The following is a 17,691-nucleotide window of genomic DNA, read 5'->3' on the forward strand; positions in this document are numbered from 1 at the left end:
TCCAAAACAGGATATTGGAGTCAAATGTACATTCCAAGACATTGAGAATGCAGTAGAGGCTTTCACAGGCGATGATGGCTTCAGAGTGCAGCAGTGGATAGAAGATTTCGAGGCAATTTGTGATGATTTTGCCGTATCTGACAGATCCCGTCTTGTATTTGCTCGACGCCTTATCAAGAGTGGACCAGCAAGGGATCTAATTCGTAGTGGAAGATTCAAAACCTGGGCGGAACTGCGGGAAGCACTGAGGGATGAATTTGGCCAGGAATTGACAGTGCGAGAGATATTGGATAAGATGAGAACACGCAAGAAGACATCAAATGAGACTTGTCACCAGTATGTCTTGGCAATGCAGGCCTTGGTGTCAGGCTATCCAATACCTGAGGAGGATGTGATCTGCGCAATTCTTGAGGGGCTTCAGGACAAGTCCACGAATATCTCAATCCTCGCAGGGTGCAACACAATTGATGATTTGAAAAGGAATCTGCGCAGATACGAGAGACAGTTGATGAGTGCAACTCCAGCGGTGCAGAGAATTGAGAAATTGCCTGTCAAATCAACGGCAAATGCCCAGGAGATCCGCTGTTACAACTGTTCAGAGAGAGGACATTTTTCCTCGGAATGTTCCAAGCCCAGGAGCGAGAGAGACACCTGCTTCAAGTGTAAGAAGGCTGGTCATCAGATTAAGCAGTGCCCACTTTACAAGACCAAGGGAGCAGCAGGAGTATCAGCGGCAGCAGAGGAATCCAACGAGGCAGGGATTAGCTCAGATGACGTGACTTATGACGTGAAAGTTTTTCAGAAGGTAAGTGTGATATTTGATTCTGGTTCTAATGAGGGCGAGGTAATATTGGATCTCATGTCTTTGCTCGACACCGGCAGCCCAATCAGTATGATCCAGAGATCTAGAGTGCCGGACAAATTTGTCCCCAATGATAAAGCTAAAGTTCTTCCATACAAAGGACTGAGTGGAGCCGAAATTTATAGTTATGGAAAGATTCATTGTCAAGTAATTTTGATGAATTCAAACAAACCAATTGAAGTATTTGTTGTCCCAGATAGAGTCATGCCATTTGAAGTTTTGTTGGGACGAAATGCTATGAAGTCTTTTAATATTGGATTAACTCTTAATAAAGATTCTGGAATTTGTTTCGATGAATTTGGCAATTATTCAGGTCTCCTCCAGTGCGTCATGGGCACATTGGCACTTGAGAATTTTAAAGATAAAAATTCAGTTCATGATGTGACAAACCTTTCTAAGATTGGGAATGACCTTCAGTTTTCTACAGGGGTGGAAAAGTCTACTGATCGGGTTTCAAACTGGAGGACTGATATGAGTGGCCAAGAGGAATATGAAGAATTAACCTGTAGAGATGAAGAGCCGTTTTCAGGGATGTTAGGGATAGAAATAGATAATGGGGAAGATAATGCTGAATTCGATGAAGTGTTCGAAATTTTCGGTAGAGATGAGGACATTCTAGTAATTGTCCAAGAGTGTAATTTCAAGGTACCGAGTGCAAGTAGTGAAGGTTTTATTGGGGTAGTGAATCCCGAAATTAGTGTTTGTCCAGAGTTGTCAAATAGTTGCCAGAGAGAGCTGAAAAATCTAATCAGAAAATGTTATTTTGAGAAATTTAATGCGGAAGCGAAATCAGAGGGATTTGTGCTTAAGATCAGATTGACGAATGATGTTCCATTCTTCCAGCGTCCTAGAAGGTTAGCATATTCGGATAGAGAGGTAGTGAGAAATATTATTCAAGAGTGGTGTGATAATGGCATTGCCAGACCGAGTGACTCTCCCTACGCGTCTCCAATTGTGTTAACCACGAAAAAGAATGGAGAGCCCAGGTTGTGTATCGATTACAAAGCATTAAATGCATTAACAATTCGTGATAATTACCCCCTTCCGTTGATTGAAGATTGCTTGGACCATTTGAGGGGAAAGAATATCTTTACGATGATTGATTTAAAGAGTGGGTTTCACCACGTTAAAGTGGCAGAAGATTCAATAAAGTACACTTCTTTTGTGACCCCAGAGGGGCAGTTCGAGTTTTTGAGGATGCCTTTTGGGTTGAAAAATGCCCCAAGTGTTTTTCAAAGATTTATCGTGAGAATTCTGCGAGAATTTATTGAGAAGGGGTTGATAATAGTATACATGGATGACATTTTAATAGCCAGTGAGAGTTTTGAGGAACACGTAGATACGCTGCAGAAACTGTTGATTTGTTTGGCCGAAAATGGCCTAGAGATTCAGGAATCTAAATGTAAATTTGGATACAATTCCATTGAGTATTTAGGATACTCACTTTCTGGGGAAGGGATTCGTCCCAGCAGTGACCATTTGGAAGCTATTGAAAGGTATCCAGAGCCCAAAAATGCAAAAGAGTTGCATTCATTCGTAGGACTATGTTCCTACTTTAGGAAATTTGTGGCGGGGTTTTCAAAAATCGCGCGTCCATTGCTTAATTTGTTGAAAAAGGGGGTGACATTTGAGTTTAGTGATGAGTGTAGAGATGCATATGAGAGATTGAAGGAGAAGTTGGTTTCTGCGCCAGTGTTGGCGATATATGATCCAAAAAAGGAAACAGAATTGCATACGGATGCTAGCTCTTTGGGTTTTGGGGCAGTGATTTTGCAGAGACAACAGGATAAGAGGTTACATCCGGTAGCTTACTTTTCAAAGAGTGCATCAACAGCTGAATCCAAGTACCATTCATACGAACTTGAGACGTTGGCGATAATTTATGCGTTAAAGCGATTCCGAGTATACTTAAAAGGTATTCCTTTTGTGATCGTGACAGATTGTGGGTCTTTGGCCATGACACTGAATAATAGGACACACAGTCCTCGGATTCAAAGGTGGGCATTAGAATTGGAGAATTTTAATTACAAGATAATTCATCGGAGTGGAAGTCAGATGAACCATGTTGATGCATTGAGTAGGAATTGTCCGGTGGCGGCAGTGGATTGTGAGGACGTAGATTTTCAGTTGAGTGCTACCCAGAGTAGGGATGGAGTGATAAGGGACTTGAAGTTGAGACTAGAGAAAAGCGACCACAAAATGTATGCGCTGAAAGATGGGCAAGTCTATCGTAAGGATAGACAAGGAAGATTGTACTTTTACGTACCAGCTGAGATGGAAGTAAATCTCATTCGACACGTACATGAGAAGATCGGTCATTTTGGGTTCCAGAAGTGTTATGAGAAAATGCGCTCTCATTACTGGTTCCCTGATATGAAAGAAAAGATAGAATCATATGTGAAGAATTGCGTCAAGTGTCTATTTTATTCGGTCCCGTCGCGGAGAAATCAACAAGCGTTGTATAACATTCCAAAAGAACCAGTGCCATTCCACACTCTCCATGTGGACCACCTAGGTCCTCTCCCTTCCCTGCAGTCGAAAAGAAAACACTTATTGGTGGTTGTAGATGGGTTCACAAAGTTCACGAAACTTTATGCAGTGTCATCCACCAGTGCAAAGGAAGTGTGCTGTGCCCTTAAAAAGTTTTTCGACTACTACAGTCGCCCAGTCAGAATAGTGTCAGATCAGGGTAGTTGTTTCAAGTCAAACGAATTCAAGTCCTTTTTGGCCGAGAGGAATATTTTACACGTTGAAGTGGCGACAGCGTCACCCCAAGCGAACGGGCAGGTAGAGCGAGTGAACAGAGTAATTACGCCAATGTTGGCAAAGTTGAGTGAACCTTTGCAGCATTCTGATTGGGTCCAACAATTGAGCAAGGTTGAATTCGCAATTAATAATTCGTGGCAAAGGTCGATTGGTACTACTCCTAGTAAGCTGCTATTTGGAGTTGACCAGAGAGGTGATGATATAGATTACTTAACAGAGTATCTGGAAACGAAGGGTATCGGGGAAGAAACGAGAGATTTACAAGCTCTAAGAGAAACTGCGGCCCAAAGAATAGCGAGAGTCCAGGAACAGAACCTGAAACAGTTTGAGAAGACTCATCAGCCTCCAGTTGTATACCAGGTCGGTGACTTTGTTCTTTTGAGAAACATTGACACCACAGTAGGGACCAATAAGAAGCTGATTCCCAAGTACAAAGGGCCGTATGTAGTAGAAAAGGTGCTGCCACACGACCGTTACGTGGTTAGAGACGTGGAGAATTGCCAAATCACTCAGATACCATATTCGGGGATTGTCGAAGCAAAAAATATGAGACTTTGGAGATCCATTGATTGCTTTCAGAACCAGAGCCGACTGTCGCACGTAAATGAAGAATCAGACGAGTAGGTTAGTGTTCTCAATCAAATTACTTTATTGATAGATTAGATTTAAATTTATATTAGATTTAGTTCATTTAATAAAGAACATGTTATTATGTAAATAGACAGACGGACGGTAGGGTGATCGAGGCCGATCACAGGGTCAGGTTGGCCGAGCTGTAGACCTGACCCAACCGACATGACATTTAAACTGACGATTTGACGGAGTTCCGCGAGACGGCGCTCCACGACGGACGAGGACTGACGAACCAACGGACGGCGACAGAACGAGAGTGGACGTGGACACGTTAACACGTAATAAAGTAGAGAGTCCAAAGTATTGAGCGTTTTTTTGAGTGAATCGAGTGAAAATGAGGAGGTCTACAAGTGAGGAAATATTATTAAAATAAAAATTCGCATTTAAATCTAAATTGAATTTATTTTGATGCTCAAAAGAAGAAGAAGAGTATGAAAGAGGGATGGAAAATAGGAATTCTTGAAATTTTGTGATGATTTTTATAAATTTCTCTCTCAATGCTGAGGTAAATTAAAATTTAGGTGCATGAATTTTTAGATTTTTTTTTGGATAGTAAGGTCCTCTAGTACACCTTTTATGGCCTTTATGGCCTCTACACACTAGACAAATTTATGTCCATATTGAAGAGTTTCCTGCACAAGCGTAGGGAATTTGCTTCAATATAGACTTAAATTTCTCTAGTTTTTAGAGGCCATAAAAGAAAGCGAAATTTGAAGTTTCGAAAAATTGAGAAATCATATACAGTGTGAGTTATTTGAATTGCAACTATTCGAAACGCTTTTTTATATTTGAAAGCGAATTTTATTGATGTACACTCAGTCCCGGCATTAAGTCCTTCGGGATTATGCACCTCACGGAATTATGCACATACAATTATGCAAGTTTGCCTACCGTTGGGAGTCAATTTATGAACATATTTTCGAAATACGCCTGAATGTAGACTATTTGACGACGCGGGAAATTTGAAAACATTTTGCTACTTTTTCAGAATAAAACTTTAATTTCTTTTATTAAGGTAAAATTTTTAAATATTCTATCCATTTTTTGAGGAACTCTGGCCAAAAAGTACTGTTTTTTAATACATTTCTATTAACTCTTTCCGGACCACAACATATCCAGCGAACGAATTTCAGTAAAACTCACTTTATTGTAACTCTTAGTGGTCAAATATGATACTTTTGTAGAGAAAGAATTTTCTCCGCCTCTGGGAAATTGAAAAACTCATGGGAACTCTCGTCCCCAAAAGAACGAAAAGGATACAAACTTCAATTTTCCCAAAGCCAATATTATCGATTTTGTAAACTATTTGAGCGTGTAAAAGGACTCCTGTACGATGTTAATTACTAAAACAAGGTGAATTATTGACCAGTATCTTGTGGGATGTCCAGGAAGTGCTAAAAAGGACACCCAGCTCCTGCTTGCCAACAGATTCCTCAAAATATTTCACACAATAACACTTTAACACACATTTCTCTCAACACGATATTATTGCAGACATATTAAGCTTTCTCAAGAGCCAAAAAAACACTTCCTGGACAATCAGAATTCACCAAAATCAGGAAGAATAGGAAAAACTTCCTTGAAAGCAATCTCCCTCGCTGCCAAATGTCAAAATTATCGGCCATATTGTCAAAAATTTCGCTCCCGCTTGGAATTTTCGATGAGTAATGCCAGTTCGCGCGTTTTTTCGGTCCCGAAAATGTGCTTAATCCTGGGACTGTGAGTGTAAACGAAAGAAAATCTGAACTTATGCATATTTTGAAAATCTAATTAAAATTTCCGATATGACCACCTTTTCTGTAAAAAAAAGGCAAAAAGCCCTTTTGCCTGAGGAATGCCTTGAACGCAGCTCAAACCTACGCTTTCGAAATACGACTTAATTAATGTCGTTAAATTTAACATACTGATATTCTACTATTTTTATTGCCAACCTCGGACAATAAAATGCCACAAATGGAGAAAAAGTTCACCAGATGTTCATCAGGTGTCCATGTGGGCTATTGTGTGCTCGAAATAAATCATGAAACGTTGATTTTTTAGTCAAACGATTTTTATGACGGGGTCGAGCCTTCTTTGAACATCCACTCTCTCTCATCGAAATTTTTGCGTGCTCACGTCACACAATTTTAGAATTACTTTCTAATGGCCTCTAAAAAACTAGAGAAATTTATGCCCATATTGAAGAAAATTTCCTACGCGTGTGTAGGAAAAACTCTTCAATATGGACATAAATTTCTCTAGTGTGTAGAAGCCATAAGACAGTTTTTCCGATCCATATTGGCATTGATTTTGATACCATCGGCGAAAAACACAATAGACTGGTCATTAGTCGTTGTGATAGCCTAAAAATTATGACAAACCGAAGTTCTAGTCTAGACATTATAAAGAACAACTTTTATCATTATTTGGTATATTGAAGCAAATTGTTTCCATTTGCATGAGAAAAACTGTTAAAATTTCGTCAGTGAAATGTCGCAACAACGTGTAATGTTGTTTATCAAGCTCATTTACTAAAATAAAAAGAAAACTGTAGGGGATACCGGGGCCGATTAGTCAGGGGTAGAATAATAATTAAACCGTGGGGTTTTATAGTTTTTATGAGAAGAAATACACAATGAAACAGTGATTTTGTCCTTGGGTTCTCATGTTATTTTCTCTATTGCTTGCGTCAAATGATTTACGAAAATACTTCGTCAGTTAAAACAGCATTTGTCGTAACTTCTTTTTGACAACTTTTCAGGAGAAGAAATTTTCAGTTCAGCATTATTTTTCTTAAAAATGAGCCCCGAATGCGATACTTTTGAGTCAAAATAATAAAGTGGCACTAATAAACTGTAAGATAACTCGAGAAAATCTTTATAAAATAATTTAAAAGCTGAAATATTGAGATATATGTTCCATGAAACACAATAAGATTTTATCGTAACTTCCATCGTTTATAAAGCTGTAACTTCCAATGTATATGGATCTTTGAAGTTACGACAATTTTCAAAAATGCATTGTATCAATTTCAATTACTCTAGTGATAATAAGCACCTTTATTTGACTAAATTAATCCATTAAACTCTTATCCCTGTCCCTAAAAGCTTTTATTTCTTAAATTTTGTTGTGCAAATTTTGCGCGCCGTGTCGCTTGTTTTGTTTTGAATTAATGACAGATGGGCAGGGATTTTTTCTTACTTTTTTTCTCACAAATATTGAATTAAAATGAGTTAATGTTGCATTATTCACACTGTCTTTGGATATTTGGAAGAGTTTGTGAACGTTTTAATGAGAAATATTACATTTTTGCTGCAAATTACAAGCCACGCAAACGAGCAAAAGAAGTTACGGCAAATGTTGATTACTGAAAATTTTGTATGGAAATTTATCGTAACTTCCCCAAAAATGAAAGTTACGACAAATTCTGATACATCTTTCTTAATTAAGGGCACTTACGATAATTTTTGTTTAAAATAATTTTTAATGGGCTTATAAAAGTTTCTTTTTCTCAAATACGTTTAATAAACAAAATTACGCCGATTCTAAATATGTATATATCTCAAAATCGCAAAAATGAAGTTACGACAAATACTGATTCAACTGACGGACTTATCACTTTAATTTCATTCTGTTTTTGCGCCTGGAATCTAGGAAAATCCGTTTTTGCCGTTTTTTGATACTTTAGTGCCTATATATCCGATTCTGTTAAACTAAATTAATTCTTAATATGGGAAAATTTGTTTGGTTCAAAAAACTGACACCAGGGACGCTGTATTTTCATATTATGCCAGAAAACATGGAAAAATCTAACTTTTTAACAATTTTAACCAAAGATATCTCGAAAACTTGAACTGTGCGTAGCATTCTGTTTTGTGGATTTGGTAGAGAATTTTATTAGCTACATTTTCGTCCATGTAACCTCTCAAATTTTTCTTAACCTCGATATTGAGGTTCAAACGAAAATCGTGCATTTAGCCAACTAAGGAAAACCTTGAAAATTTCGGGTATTATTGTTTTTTTTCTAGTTGTTAGGCAACCCATTTTTTCACTTCTTCAAAATTGACCAAGTTCTGGTCAGACACGCTAAGAGAACTCAATTAACACAACTCATTATCGGAAGGAGTTAAGTTTAAACAATTTTTAATTTCAAAATAGTTTTATGACGTGTTATTAACAAATTTAAAGTGACATTTAGCTTATATATGTACTCAACAAATTTGCGAAAAAGAATATAAGGCACAACTACTTCTCGGAACTTCGAGCAGCTCGCAAAGGCTTGTACGCTTTGTCACCCCTTTATAGATATTTTCCAGAGTTAGCTTACATTTTTTAGAACTAATTTGTTTATTTTAATTCAAAAAAATCGCATTCAGGACTCATTTTAAAGAAAAATAGAAAACTAGGTGTAAATAATACAAGAAAATTGAAGAAATAAAACGAAAATGCGATAAACGGTAAGCAAAAAAAAACTGTACGATTAATTTCTCTTACAGTTTTTTTTTTGTTCACCGTTTATCGAATTTTCGTTTCATTTCTTCAATTTTCTTATATTATTTACACCTAGTGCCACCGAGTATGAGATAAGGTAATACGATAATGGAAAATTTGCGTATGAATTGCAATGAAAATGCATATATTAACAAAATACGGTGAGGCGACGGAGAGCATTTTATTTTCAATGTGATTCTGCTCTAATGGCCTCTACACACTAGAGAATTTTATGTCCATATTTGACAATTTTTCCTACAGAAACGTAGGCAATTTGCTTTAATTAAATTTCTCTAGTGTGCAGAGGCCATAAGAGTTAGCAGAGCGATTTAAATTTGGTTGCAGTTCAATTGGGGCACCCTGAATTTATTCTTCTCTTTGATTTAGAGCAATAAAATATTTTGCAATTATATAAAAATGTCATTAAAAATTCTAAAATTTGACAATCTTTGAATTTTTTAAACCTCTAAACTTGGCTGTAAAAGATTAAGCAGTATTTTGGCAAAAATATTCAGTAAAAATCACATTTAGAACACAAACTGTAATTAAATTAAAATAAAGAAATATTCTTCGAAGAGAGAAAAAGGAAGAAGTTATGAAACATTTTGATCAATCTTACTAATTTTCTGACCAATAATATTTATCAATGGTACATTATTAAGGCTACTTACTTTTCTTCTTTGGCCCATTGTCGAACTGTGAGAACGTGATGGAGCAATTGACGTACTTCGTAGGGAGACAAATTCTCTAGATCTGTCCCTTGAGCTGCATTAGAAATGTGCAAGTAGAGCCTCATTGCCTCAAGCACCCATCCAACACGAATCTGCAAAGTATCCTCTCGTTTAGATTATTGGAAAAAAATAATCTTGGAATGTCGGGGAAGTTCCTATACCTTGAGAATGCCACGAAACATTTCTGGAGTTGTGGCAATAAGACGTCCACAGTAGAGGACTACTTCTTGCTGAAGTACCGCATGGATAACATTGAGAGGCTGAACGGATGTATACATGACTTCTTGGATTTCAGCTGGTGTCATTGGTTTATCAAAAACCGTTTCTTTTTGCCCAATAATACCCACAGTCAATTGTTTCCCATTGACTAGGACTGTTGTGATGAAGGGAGAAATGGAATCGACAATGTGATGCAACAGAGAACTGCAGTATCTCACTACACGCCAATATCTCAGTGATCCGGCTCGGTAGTAGAGATCCGTGATGCACTGATACAGTGTCCTCCCGTCAATTTCAAAATCCATCTCTTGGCGCTTCATAAGAATCTCCAAGAGTTGAACGAGACCAAAGAGAGATGTTGTACGTCTGATGGCATCGATGACATCTTCATTTGGTCGATGATTGAATTCCTTCATGGACATTCTCTCATCGACATAGGTTAAAGCCTTTGGGATATCCGTGAGACTCTGATAGCCAATGTATTCATGTGTCATTTGACTGAATGCCTCACAGCTTTCTGGGAGTTCAGACTGTGACATAAAGTCCAAGTGCTCAATACACGAGCTCGAAATTAAATTCTGCAGTCGTCCAATTCGGACTTTCATCCCATCACAGTAACCTTTCTTGAGCATCGCCAGCAAATCCAGCATTTCCTTAAATTGCGGATCACGCATGTGCTCCTCACGAATGAGCAAACAAACTGTTGGCCTTCCGGAAAGCCTCCAATATTTCCCCACAAATTGCAATTCCGTCTTAATGTCATCTATATACAAGGAAGCCCAAATTTAAGTGTAAACCCCTTTTAAAATCTTCAATATAGTTTTTAAGTGAAAAAGTTACCAATAAGAAGAGCCATGTCTCGATAGAGATAAAAGTCCGATACTTCAAAGATTAATGGATAACATAGCACTGTCATTCCGCAAATTCTGTACACTTTGGAAGTTCCTAGAGAACCTATTGGTCTCGGTGGTCTTCCAGTTAAGCCTATTTTCTCATTGACACCCAATTGCTGATAAACTTGAATTAACTTAGTCGATGACCAAATTTGCACAGGTTCCACCTTTTTTTTTTTTAAATAAAAATACAATAAAAAATTACGAACAATCTTAAACTATTTCATCTTTGTAAATTAAATGAGATTATAATTAAAGAAAGAAATATCGTTAAATCAAAAAGCGTATTTTTTTAATTTTAATTTTACCTCATGAGGTGTTTGAGTCTGGATCCCATAAGTTGCCATCATAGCTTGCAATCTCATGGATTCCGCTATAAGAACAATTTGTACTACGAGATCTGTTGCAGTTCCCTGAAAAGTTTATCACAGTATTTAGGAACTTTGCAAAAAAAAAAGTCAGAATTATTTGTTGCAAAAACAAAATTTGGCCTAAAAAAGCTTCAAAGGATTAATGCACAAATCGCATTTTCATCATGTAAGACTTGATAGATTCAGTTGTCCTTTTCAAAAGGGTCGATCGTTATTATTATAATGGCTACCAAACACTGACTACATTTTCATTGGTCTACCAAAAGTTCTGGAACCCAAGTGAAATTTGCTAGTGACTTAAGGGATAATGTCAGTCAGGAAACCCAAAAAAAAACATACTTTCCTTAAATATTTTTTTTAACGTAGGGTAAATGTCCTAATTCAAAACCATTTCCATGCGCTTTAACTTTGACAAAAGATTCAACACATTAAATTCATACTTTTTAAAGAGAATAACATAAATATGCTCCTTGACTCTTCTAGAATGTTACTGTTTAGTGAAAATTATTTAGATATAATTTGAAAACTTCTTAAATACAAGAAAAATATACGAGTGCAAAATGCTTCTATTAGAAACATATTACTCCAAATGGAGACAAGGGAGTTTCTAATTGGAGACAAACAGCGTAAGTAAAACCGCGACGAAAGGCTTCTAAAACCTTGTTGAGTTGCTCCTCAGTGTAAGATTTGTTCTTATTCCTGGTCTTTTCTCCTTTCCCATCTAAAACTATGAGAAAATCTCTCCAAAAAAATCATATTTGCGAGGTTTCCTATTGAAGCATTTGCAGATACTTCAGAAAAAAACCATTTTGTTCACGAAATAGGTAATTATTTCATTTGAAAACTTCACGTACCGTTAACAATATAGGTTAGCACTTAATTTAACTAAAATTAGCCAGAAATATGACATAAATGTTGAACAAAATGAATAAACAACAGTCACCTCATTGTGTTTTTAATTGGAAAACATGGTCGATCGATGAAAAATTCGATTGTGAAAAGATACACTTTTAATTTTTCTGAGAAATTAACAAATAAAAATTTGTGAATATGAATGAATTTTCGCTTTATTTGGAGCAAAATTAACTAAATAATGGAGCTGTGGTACAGAAAATATATAAATATAATAATTTAGTACTGTATTTATCGTGAAACAATGATGTTTCCATTTGGAGTAGCGAAAAATTTCTATTTGGAGCAGGTTTTGAATTAGCTTAATTTACCCTAATATTTTTTTTTATTAAATCTTCTGAAAGATATAAAAGTGAAACTAGTTAACGAAAGGTCTCCAGTTCGATTCTGGGTGGAGGAAGGAGTTTTTTCTGTCTCCACTGAGAAAAAAACTGGACGATTTAAGTGTCACTTGCTCTGATTGACAATTTCTCTGTACATAAATACAATTAAGTAGAGAGTAGATTAATTAATTAATTAGAGTAATTAATTAGAGTAGGTTCATCAGAAGTCAAAATCATCATCAATCAAGTATAGGTATATCAGATGGCAAAAAACAAAATGCCAAATATTTCCTGTTATGCGAGCTTCAGACCTAAAGCGGTCTTCAGACTAGATGTTTAGCCCAGTTTCCGTAGGTCTCAAAATCTTAAATAGCGTGCAATTTAATTGCTTTTTTAGAGCCTAATAGGTTATTTATCTTTAATAATCCAATCCTATGTTAAATTTTCCCAAAAAATCATGATTGATAAGAAATTAGACCAGTTAAGCCATTTGGCTAAGCCTTAGGTCTGAAGCCCGTATAATACGGGCTTCAGACCTAAGGCTTAGCTATCTGGCTTAACTCCTCTAATTCCTCATCAAGCATGATTTTTTAGGAAATTGTTGTTTAGGGGCAAATTAATTAATTAAATTAAGGGCAAATGATTCATTAGATTTTCTAAAATCAATAAAATTACTTGTTATTAATATTTTGAGACCTTCGGGAACTGGGCTAAACATCCAGTCTAAAGCTGGCATAAGGTTTACCCATAGGGCTTAACTTCGGATCAGATTATTAGTGGCAAATTATGTTTTAGGATAGACTTTGAAGAACTAATTCAATTTGTTCCTATTTAGGTTTTTGGGAGCGCTTAAGCTCTGGCTTGAAAATAGTTTTAGCTGATGAAATCGTACTCGGACAAAGATTTTTCATTTCTTTGATCACAACTTTTTTTAACAAGACAAAATGTGATGTAAAAGACGTCGAAAATCCTCAAAAAAAATTACTAAATTAAATTTTTTTCAAAAATCCTTTGCCCAAGTACGAGATCTGCTAACAGGAAATATTTTATTTTACAACTTCTGATAAATATCTATTCTGAGTAATTGTGATTATCCTAAAGAAAAAATGCCTTGGAAAATCAAGCTCCAATTTGTGGATTTTTAAAAATTTGATTTGAATAAGAAATTCAAAAAAAATATAATTCAAATGTTGAACTTTTGCACTAAAAAGGTTAAATGTATTAAATTGTTTATTATGTTGAAAAAGATTTTAGAGAAAATATGCTGTTCTCTAGCCTTCCGTAATCCATGCAACCCCTTAACATAGCGAGTGTAAATTAGGGTATAATAAGCATAGTTAAATCATGGATGACTCACAAAAATCTTAAATTTTTAACAAGAAAATAATTAAAACGAAATTCCCAATTTTTTGGAATACTTGAATTCGTGAGAAGACATTTTACATTATTTATCTAGTAAGTACGAATTTAAGGATGTTGCTCAGCTTTCTCACAAAACGCCATCTTTCTAATGTTTATCGGTTCACAACTTTATAATCGATTTGAACCGATTCATAAATCATCTCAAAATTTGTCCAAAATTACATAGAAACATTGTCTTAGGTCTGAAGCCCGTATAACCCATTGGAAACGGCGGTACAGTAGGGTGTTTCAACAAGGAAAAAAATTTTGGCACTATTCTCAGGGTGCTGTATTTGATAAGACAAGAAAGTTTTTCTTCGACGACCATATGATCAGACGCCGTTTAGAGGTGGCTGAACGACCCTCTCTGTAGTGTAAAATCTGAAAAAAGTTCTACAGGGAGGGTTTTCCAGCCACCTCTAAACAGCGTCTGATCATATGGTCGTCGGAGAAAAACTTTCTTGTCTCATCAAATACTGCACCCTGAGAATAGTGCCAAAAAAATTTTTTTCTTGTTGAAACACCCTACGGTACAGTCATTTTCAACCGCTTATCCCTATTGGGGTCGCGGGCCCATGACACCAAGGTTAACAGCCCACGCCTGTCGGTCCTCCGCCACTTCAGGAAGATGTTCGAGCTCGATCCCAAGGCGCTCCCATGCAAGATCCTGAATTTGATTCAGCCACCTTGTCCTAGGCCTGCCTCGAGGTCGAGGTCCCCTCACAATGGCTTGCATAGCTTTTCTGGGGAATCTTTCTTCATTCATGCGTTGAACATGTCCATACCATCGAAGTTGTGATCTCTCGACCCGAAGAAGCAGCTCCTCGACTCTTAGTTCCTCACGAACGGCTACATTCCTCACTCGATCTCGACGAGTGATTCCCTTAACCGCCCGAAGGTACCTCATCTCGGCAGCTTGTACTCGCGATCTTACCCTTTCGGTCATTACCCAAATCTCATGACCATAGGTGAGAATAGGAATGAACACAGCTTTGAAAACCGATAATTTAGCCGATCGACTAAGCTCGGCCTTCCTCAACACGCTTCTGCCAAGCTCCCTCATAACTGCAGAAGCCTGACCGATTCGCGACGAGAGTTCTGCCTCCATCCTACCATCACTCGTGAATAACACCCCGAGATACTTGAACTTCTTCACCTGTGTCAATGAGGCTCCACTAACATGTAGAGTGCATCCCACAGATTCTCGGGAAATCACCATTACCTCCGACTTTTTGTCGTTCACATTCATACCTGTTTCGGCACAAACATTTACAAATCGGTCAAGTGTGCGCTGAAGCTTTTCTTCGGAAGATCCAAAAAGAACCAAATCATCTGCATAGAGGAGATGGCTCACCCTGAAATCCCCAATACGAATCGCATTCTGCCCCCGACTGCGTTCCATAATCTTGTCCATATATATTATGAACAACAATGGTGATAGAACACACCCCTGGCGCAGTCCAACACCCACTTGAAAACCTTCCGATTTGGATCCGTTTACACGAACACAGCTACTACGGTCTCTGTACAATGACTGAATGGCTCCTACCAATTCTTCATCCAGTCCGTACTCGTGCAGTACATCCCAAAGTTGTTCTCTCGGTACTCGGTCATATGCTTTTTCCAAATCTATGAAACAAGCATAGAGTGGAATTGCATACTCCCAAGCCTTTTCGACAATCATCCTCAGGGTAAAAAGCTGATCCGTGGTGCCCCTACGGTACAGTTTTGTCAGAAATTCCAAGACCTTTCCAGCGAGGCCAAGCATGACCCCTTTCGGTTGATAAATTCGCTCTCTAGAGCCTTTTTAACCTTTGACCTTGAAAAATGGTTATTAGGAATGATTCAACTGTATTTTCGTATAGGGACGAAATGTCTGCCTGGATAATTTCTAAAACATATTCAAAAATGAAAAAAACCACACGACGCGTTTTCGAGCAATCTCAAAAAACATGGTTTTGGAAGGGGAGGGGTGGGGAGAAAATGGGGGATGTGAAAGATCCTTGGGTCGACTTATCGGGGGTTTCCCGAAAATCTCAAGTCTTTATCTCTAACCATTTGACCTCCAGAGCTGGCAACTAACGACAGCTGGATAGACAGACGAATAAACAGCGTGACGTCAAAAACTAGGAACTTCAGAATTCCAAAATTCTATCAAAATATTACTCCTTGGGAAGTAATAAATCGAAAGATTAGATGAGCACATATATTCTGTTAGTAGAAGACGTCGAAAGTTTGGAGTGGTATGTCTCAACTCCTGATGACCATAATTGAATTAATGAACTATTGCTGGAAAGCTTGTCTCATTGGCTCTTAGAATCTGTTATATGCAATATGTTATGGGTAAACCATGGTCATCCAGAACCATTTAAGTCGAAGAAGACATTTTTTGCAACGTGATTTTTGGCCATCCACTGTTGGGACCAGGAGTGACCCACAATTCTAACACATGGACTATTTGTTAGAGGAACTCAAAGGGTATAATTTGTGGAAGAAACTTTGTTTTTGGACATCTCACTTTTTTTTATTCATCGACTTTTGCAAGAATTTTGAAATGTTAAAATGTTAAAAAATTACAGAAATCCTTCTATCCCATTTTCTGGACAAACTGATGAAGATATCGACTTGGAATGTTCTGAGTATCCCCCCATAAGTTGAACCAAGGAATCCAAATGTCACTTCAATTTCATCCCAACGTCTAACCTTCCCCTCCAGAAACCACTCTTTTAGAAATATCTCAAGAACCAGACCATCGGAGCATTTCATTTTTGGATATGTTTTAGAGAGTGTCCTAGCAGATATTTCATCCATACATCTCAAAGACGTCCGACCTTTTATTCTTGCACATGCTAATAATCTGTTCAGAAGAGCAGAATTTCTTCTGATCAATTTTCTGACCAAAGAGACAAAGTTAGCGACTTTGATTGTTCTGAGTACTCCCTAAAAGTTAATCTAAGAAATCGAAACAACACATGCATTTGCCTCTCATCCCACTCCTTGTCCTCCAGAGACCATTCTTTTGGAAATATCTCAAGAAATAAACCATCGATCCTTTCCATTTTTAGATATGTTTTTGACATGGCCAAGGCGGACATTTTGTCCTCAGACACCAATATCATCCAGAAATTTTGTTTTTTCCCAAATTTTATTTTCCCCAAATTTTGTTTTCTCAATAACTCAGCCCCTATTACATCAATCGGGCTCAAATTTTAGTATGTTATAGCTGGACCTAAGAGCTTTCGATCAGTACCAAACTTAAGGTACCCCGACCCCCCTGACCTGAGCTAGAAGGGGTCAAAAATTCAATTTTCAAATGGCCATATCTCCGCTTCTAATTATCGGAATTTGAAAGATTTTGGTGTTTTTTTTTTATTTTTTGATTTTCCGAAATTTGAAAAATTTTGGAAAGCTTTCGTGGAGTACTACAACCCCTATGACACGCCAATTTCATCCGATTAAATCGAAGGTTCGATTAATCGAAAAATCGATTATTGATTAATCGATCTCAAATATTTCGAAAACTAGGCGATGCTTTTTCTTTAAATTTTAGTATATTGCAGCTGAGATCGAGACCTTTCCAACGGTGGGTCGCATTCGTCCCTCGATGTTCCCTGACCCGAGCTATAATCGAAAATGTCTTGACCTGACTATATTTTTATGATACGTTTTCGATGTAATTTTATTATATATTGTATCTGAGACCGAGATCTTTCTAATGATGGGTCCCATCCCCGTCTCCACCCCAACCCACGGTACCCCGACCCTTACTATATCTATATGGACCGTACTCTATCTCTAATGTTTATTAACCGATTTCAATGAACTTTTTTTTCTTTTGTTCGCCTTCCGCACTCAGACTATTTTGAATAGAAAATGACCAGTGATAAGCCCAGATAAGCTTATGGTGGCTGAGATTCCTTACAGGTAAAGAATCGAGTCGAGCCAATTTTATTCATTTTACCCCCAAAATTCAGCTTGCAAATGTAAAGTTTGAGTCCGATCTGAAGATATCGCATTTTACCTCAAATGGGAATAAGTTCGAATGGTATCCTGTGAGCTTCATTACACTTGATTGAACAGGGCTAAAACTGACAACCCTATCCATTGTTT

General features: G+C 37.3%; 2 protein-coding genes across 3 annotated transcripts in view; both read right to left on the minus strand.

The window, feature by feature from the left end:
* LOC129805721 (39S ribosomal protein L4, mitochondrial) overlaps nucleotides 1-13,380 on the minus strand; it is a 147,122-nt gene extending 133,742 nt beyond the window's left edge. Inside the window, exon 1 of the mRNA XM_055853831.1 lies at nucleotides 13,377-13,380. The gene's annotated coding sequence lies outside the window, so the exon portion shown is untranslated. The remainder of the gene's footprint in view (nucleotides 1-13,376) is intronic.
* Nucleotides 1-17,691, minus strand: part of LOC129805691 (probable phosphorylase b kinase regulatory subunit beta) — a 43,077-nt gene that overhangs the window by 1,791 nt on the left and 23,595 nt on the right. For both annotated transcript variants that reach the window (XM_055853773.1, XM_055853774.1), the window contains 4 exons: nucleotides 10,883-10,987; nucleotides 10,522-10,741; nucleotides 9,624-10,444; nucleotides 9,403-9,554 (listed from right to left, as the gene is read on the minus strand). In XM_055853773.1, the coding sequence (XP_055709748.1) occupies nucleotides 9,403-9,554; nucleotides 9,624-10,444; nucleotides 10,522-10,741; nucleotides 10,883-10,987 (1,298 nt within the window). The remainder of the gene's footprint in view (nucleotides 1-9,402; nucleotides 9,555-9,623; nucleotides 10,445-10,521; nucleotides 10,742-10,882; nucleotides 10,988-17,691) is intronic.

Source organism: Phlebotomus papatasi, chromosome 3 (genome assembly GCF_024763615.1).
Source record: "Phlebotomus papatasi isolate M1 chromosome 3, Ppap_2.1, whole genome shotgun sequence".
Taxonomy (NCBI): domain Eukaryota; kingdom Metazoa; phylum Arthropoda; class Insecta; order Diptera; family Psychodidae; genus Phlebotomus; species Phlebotomus papatasi.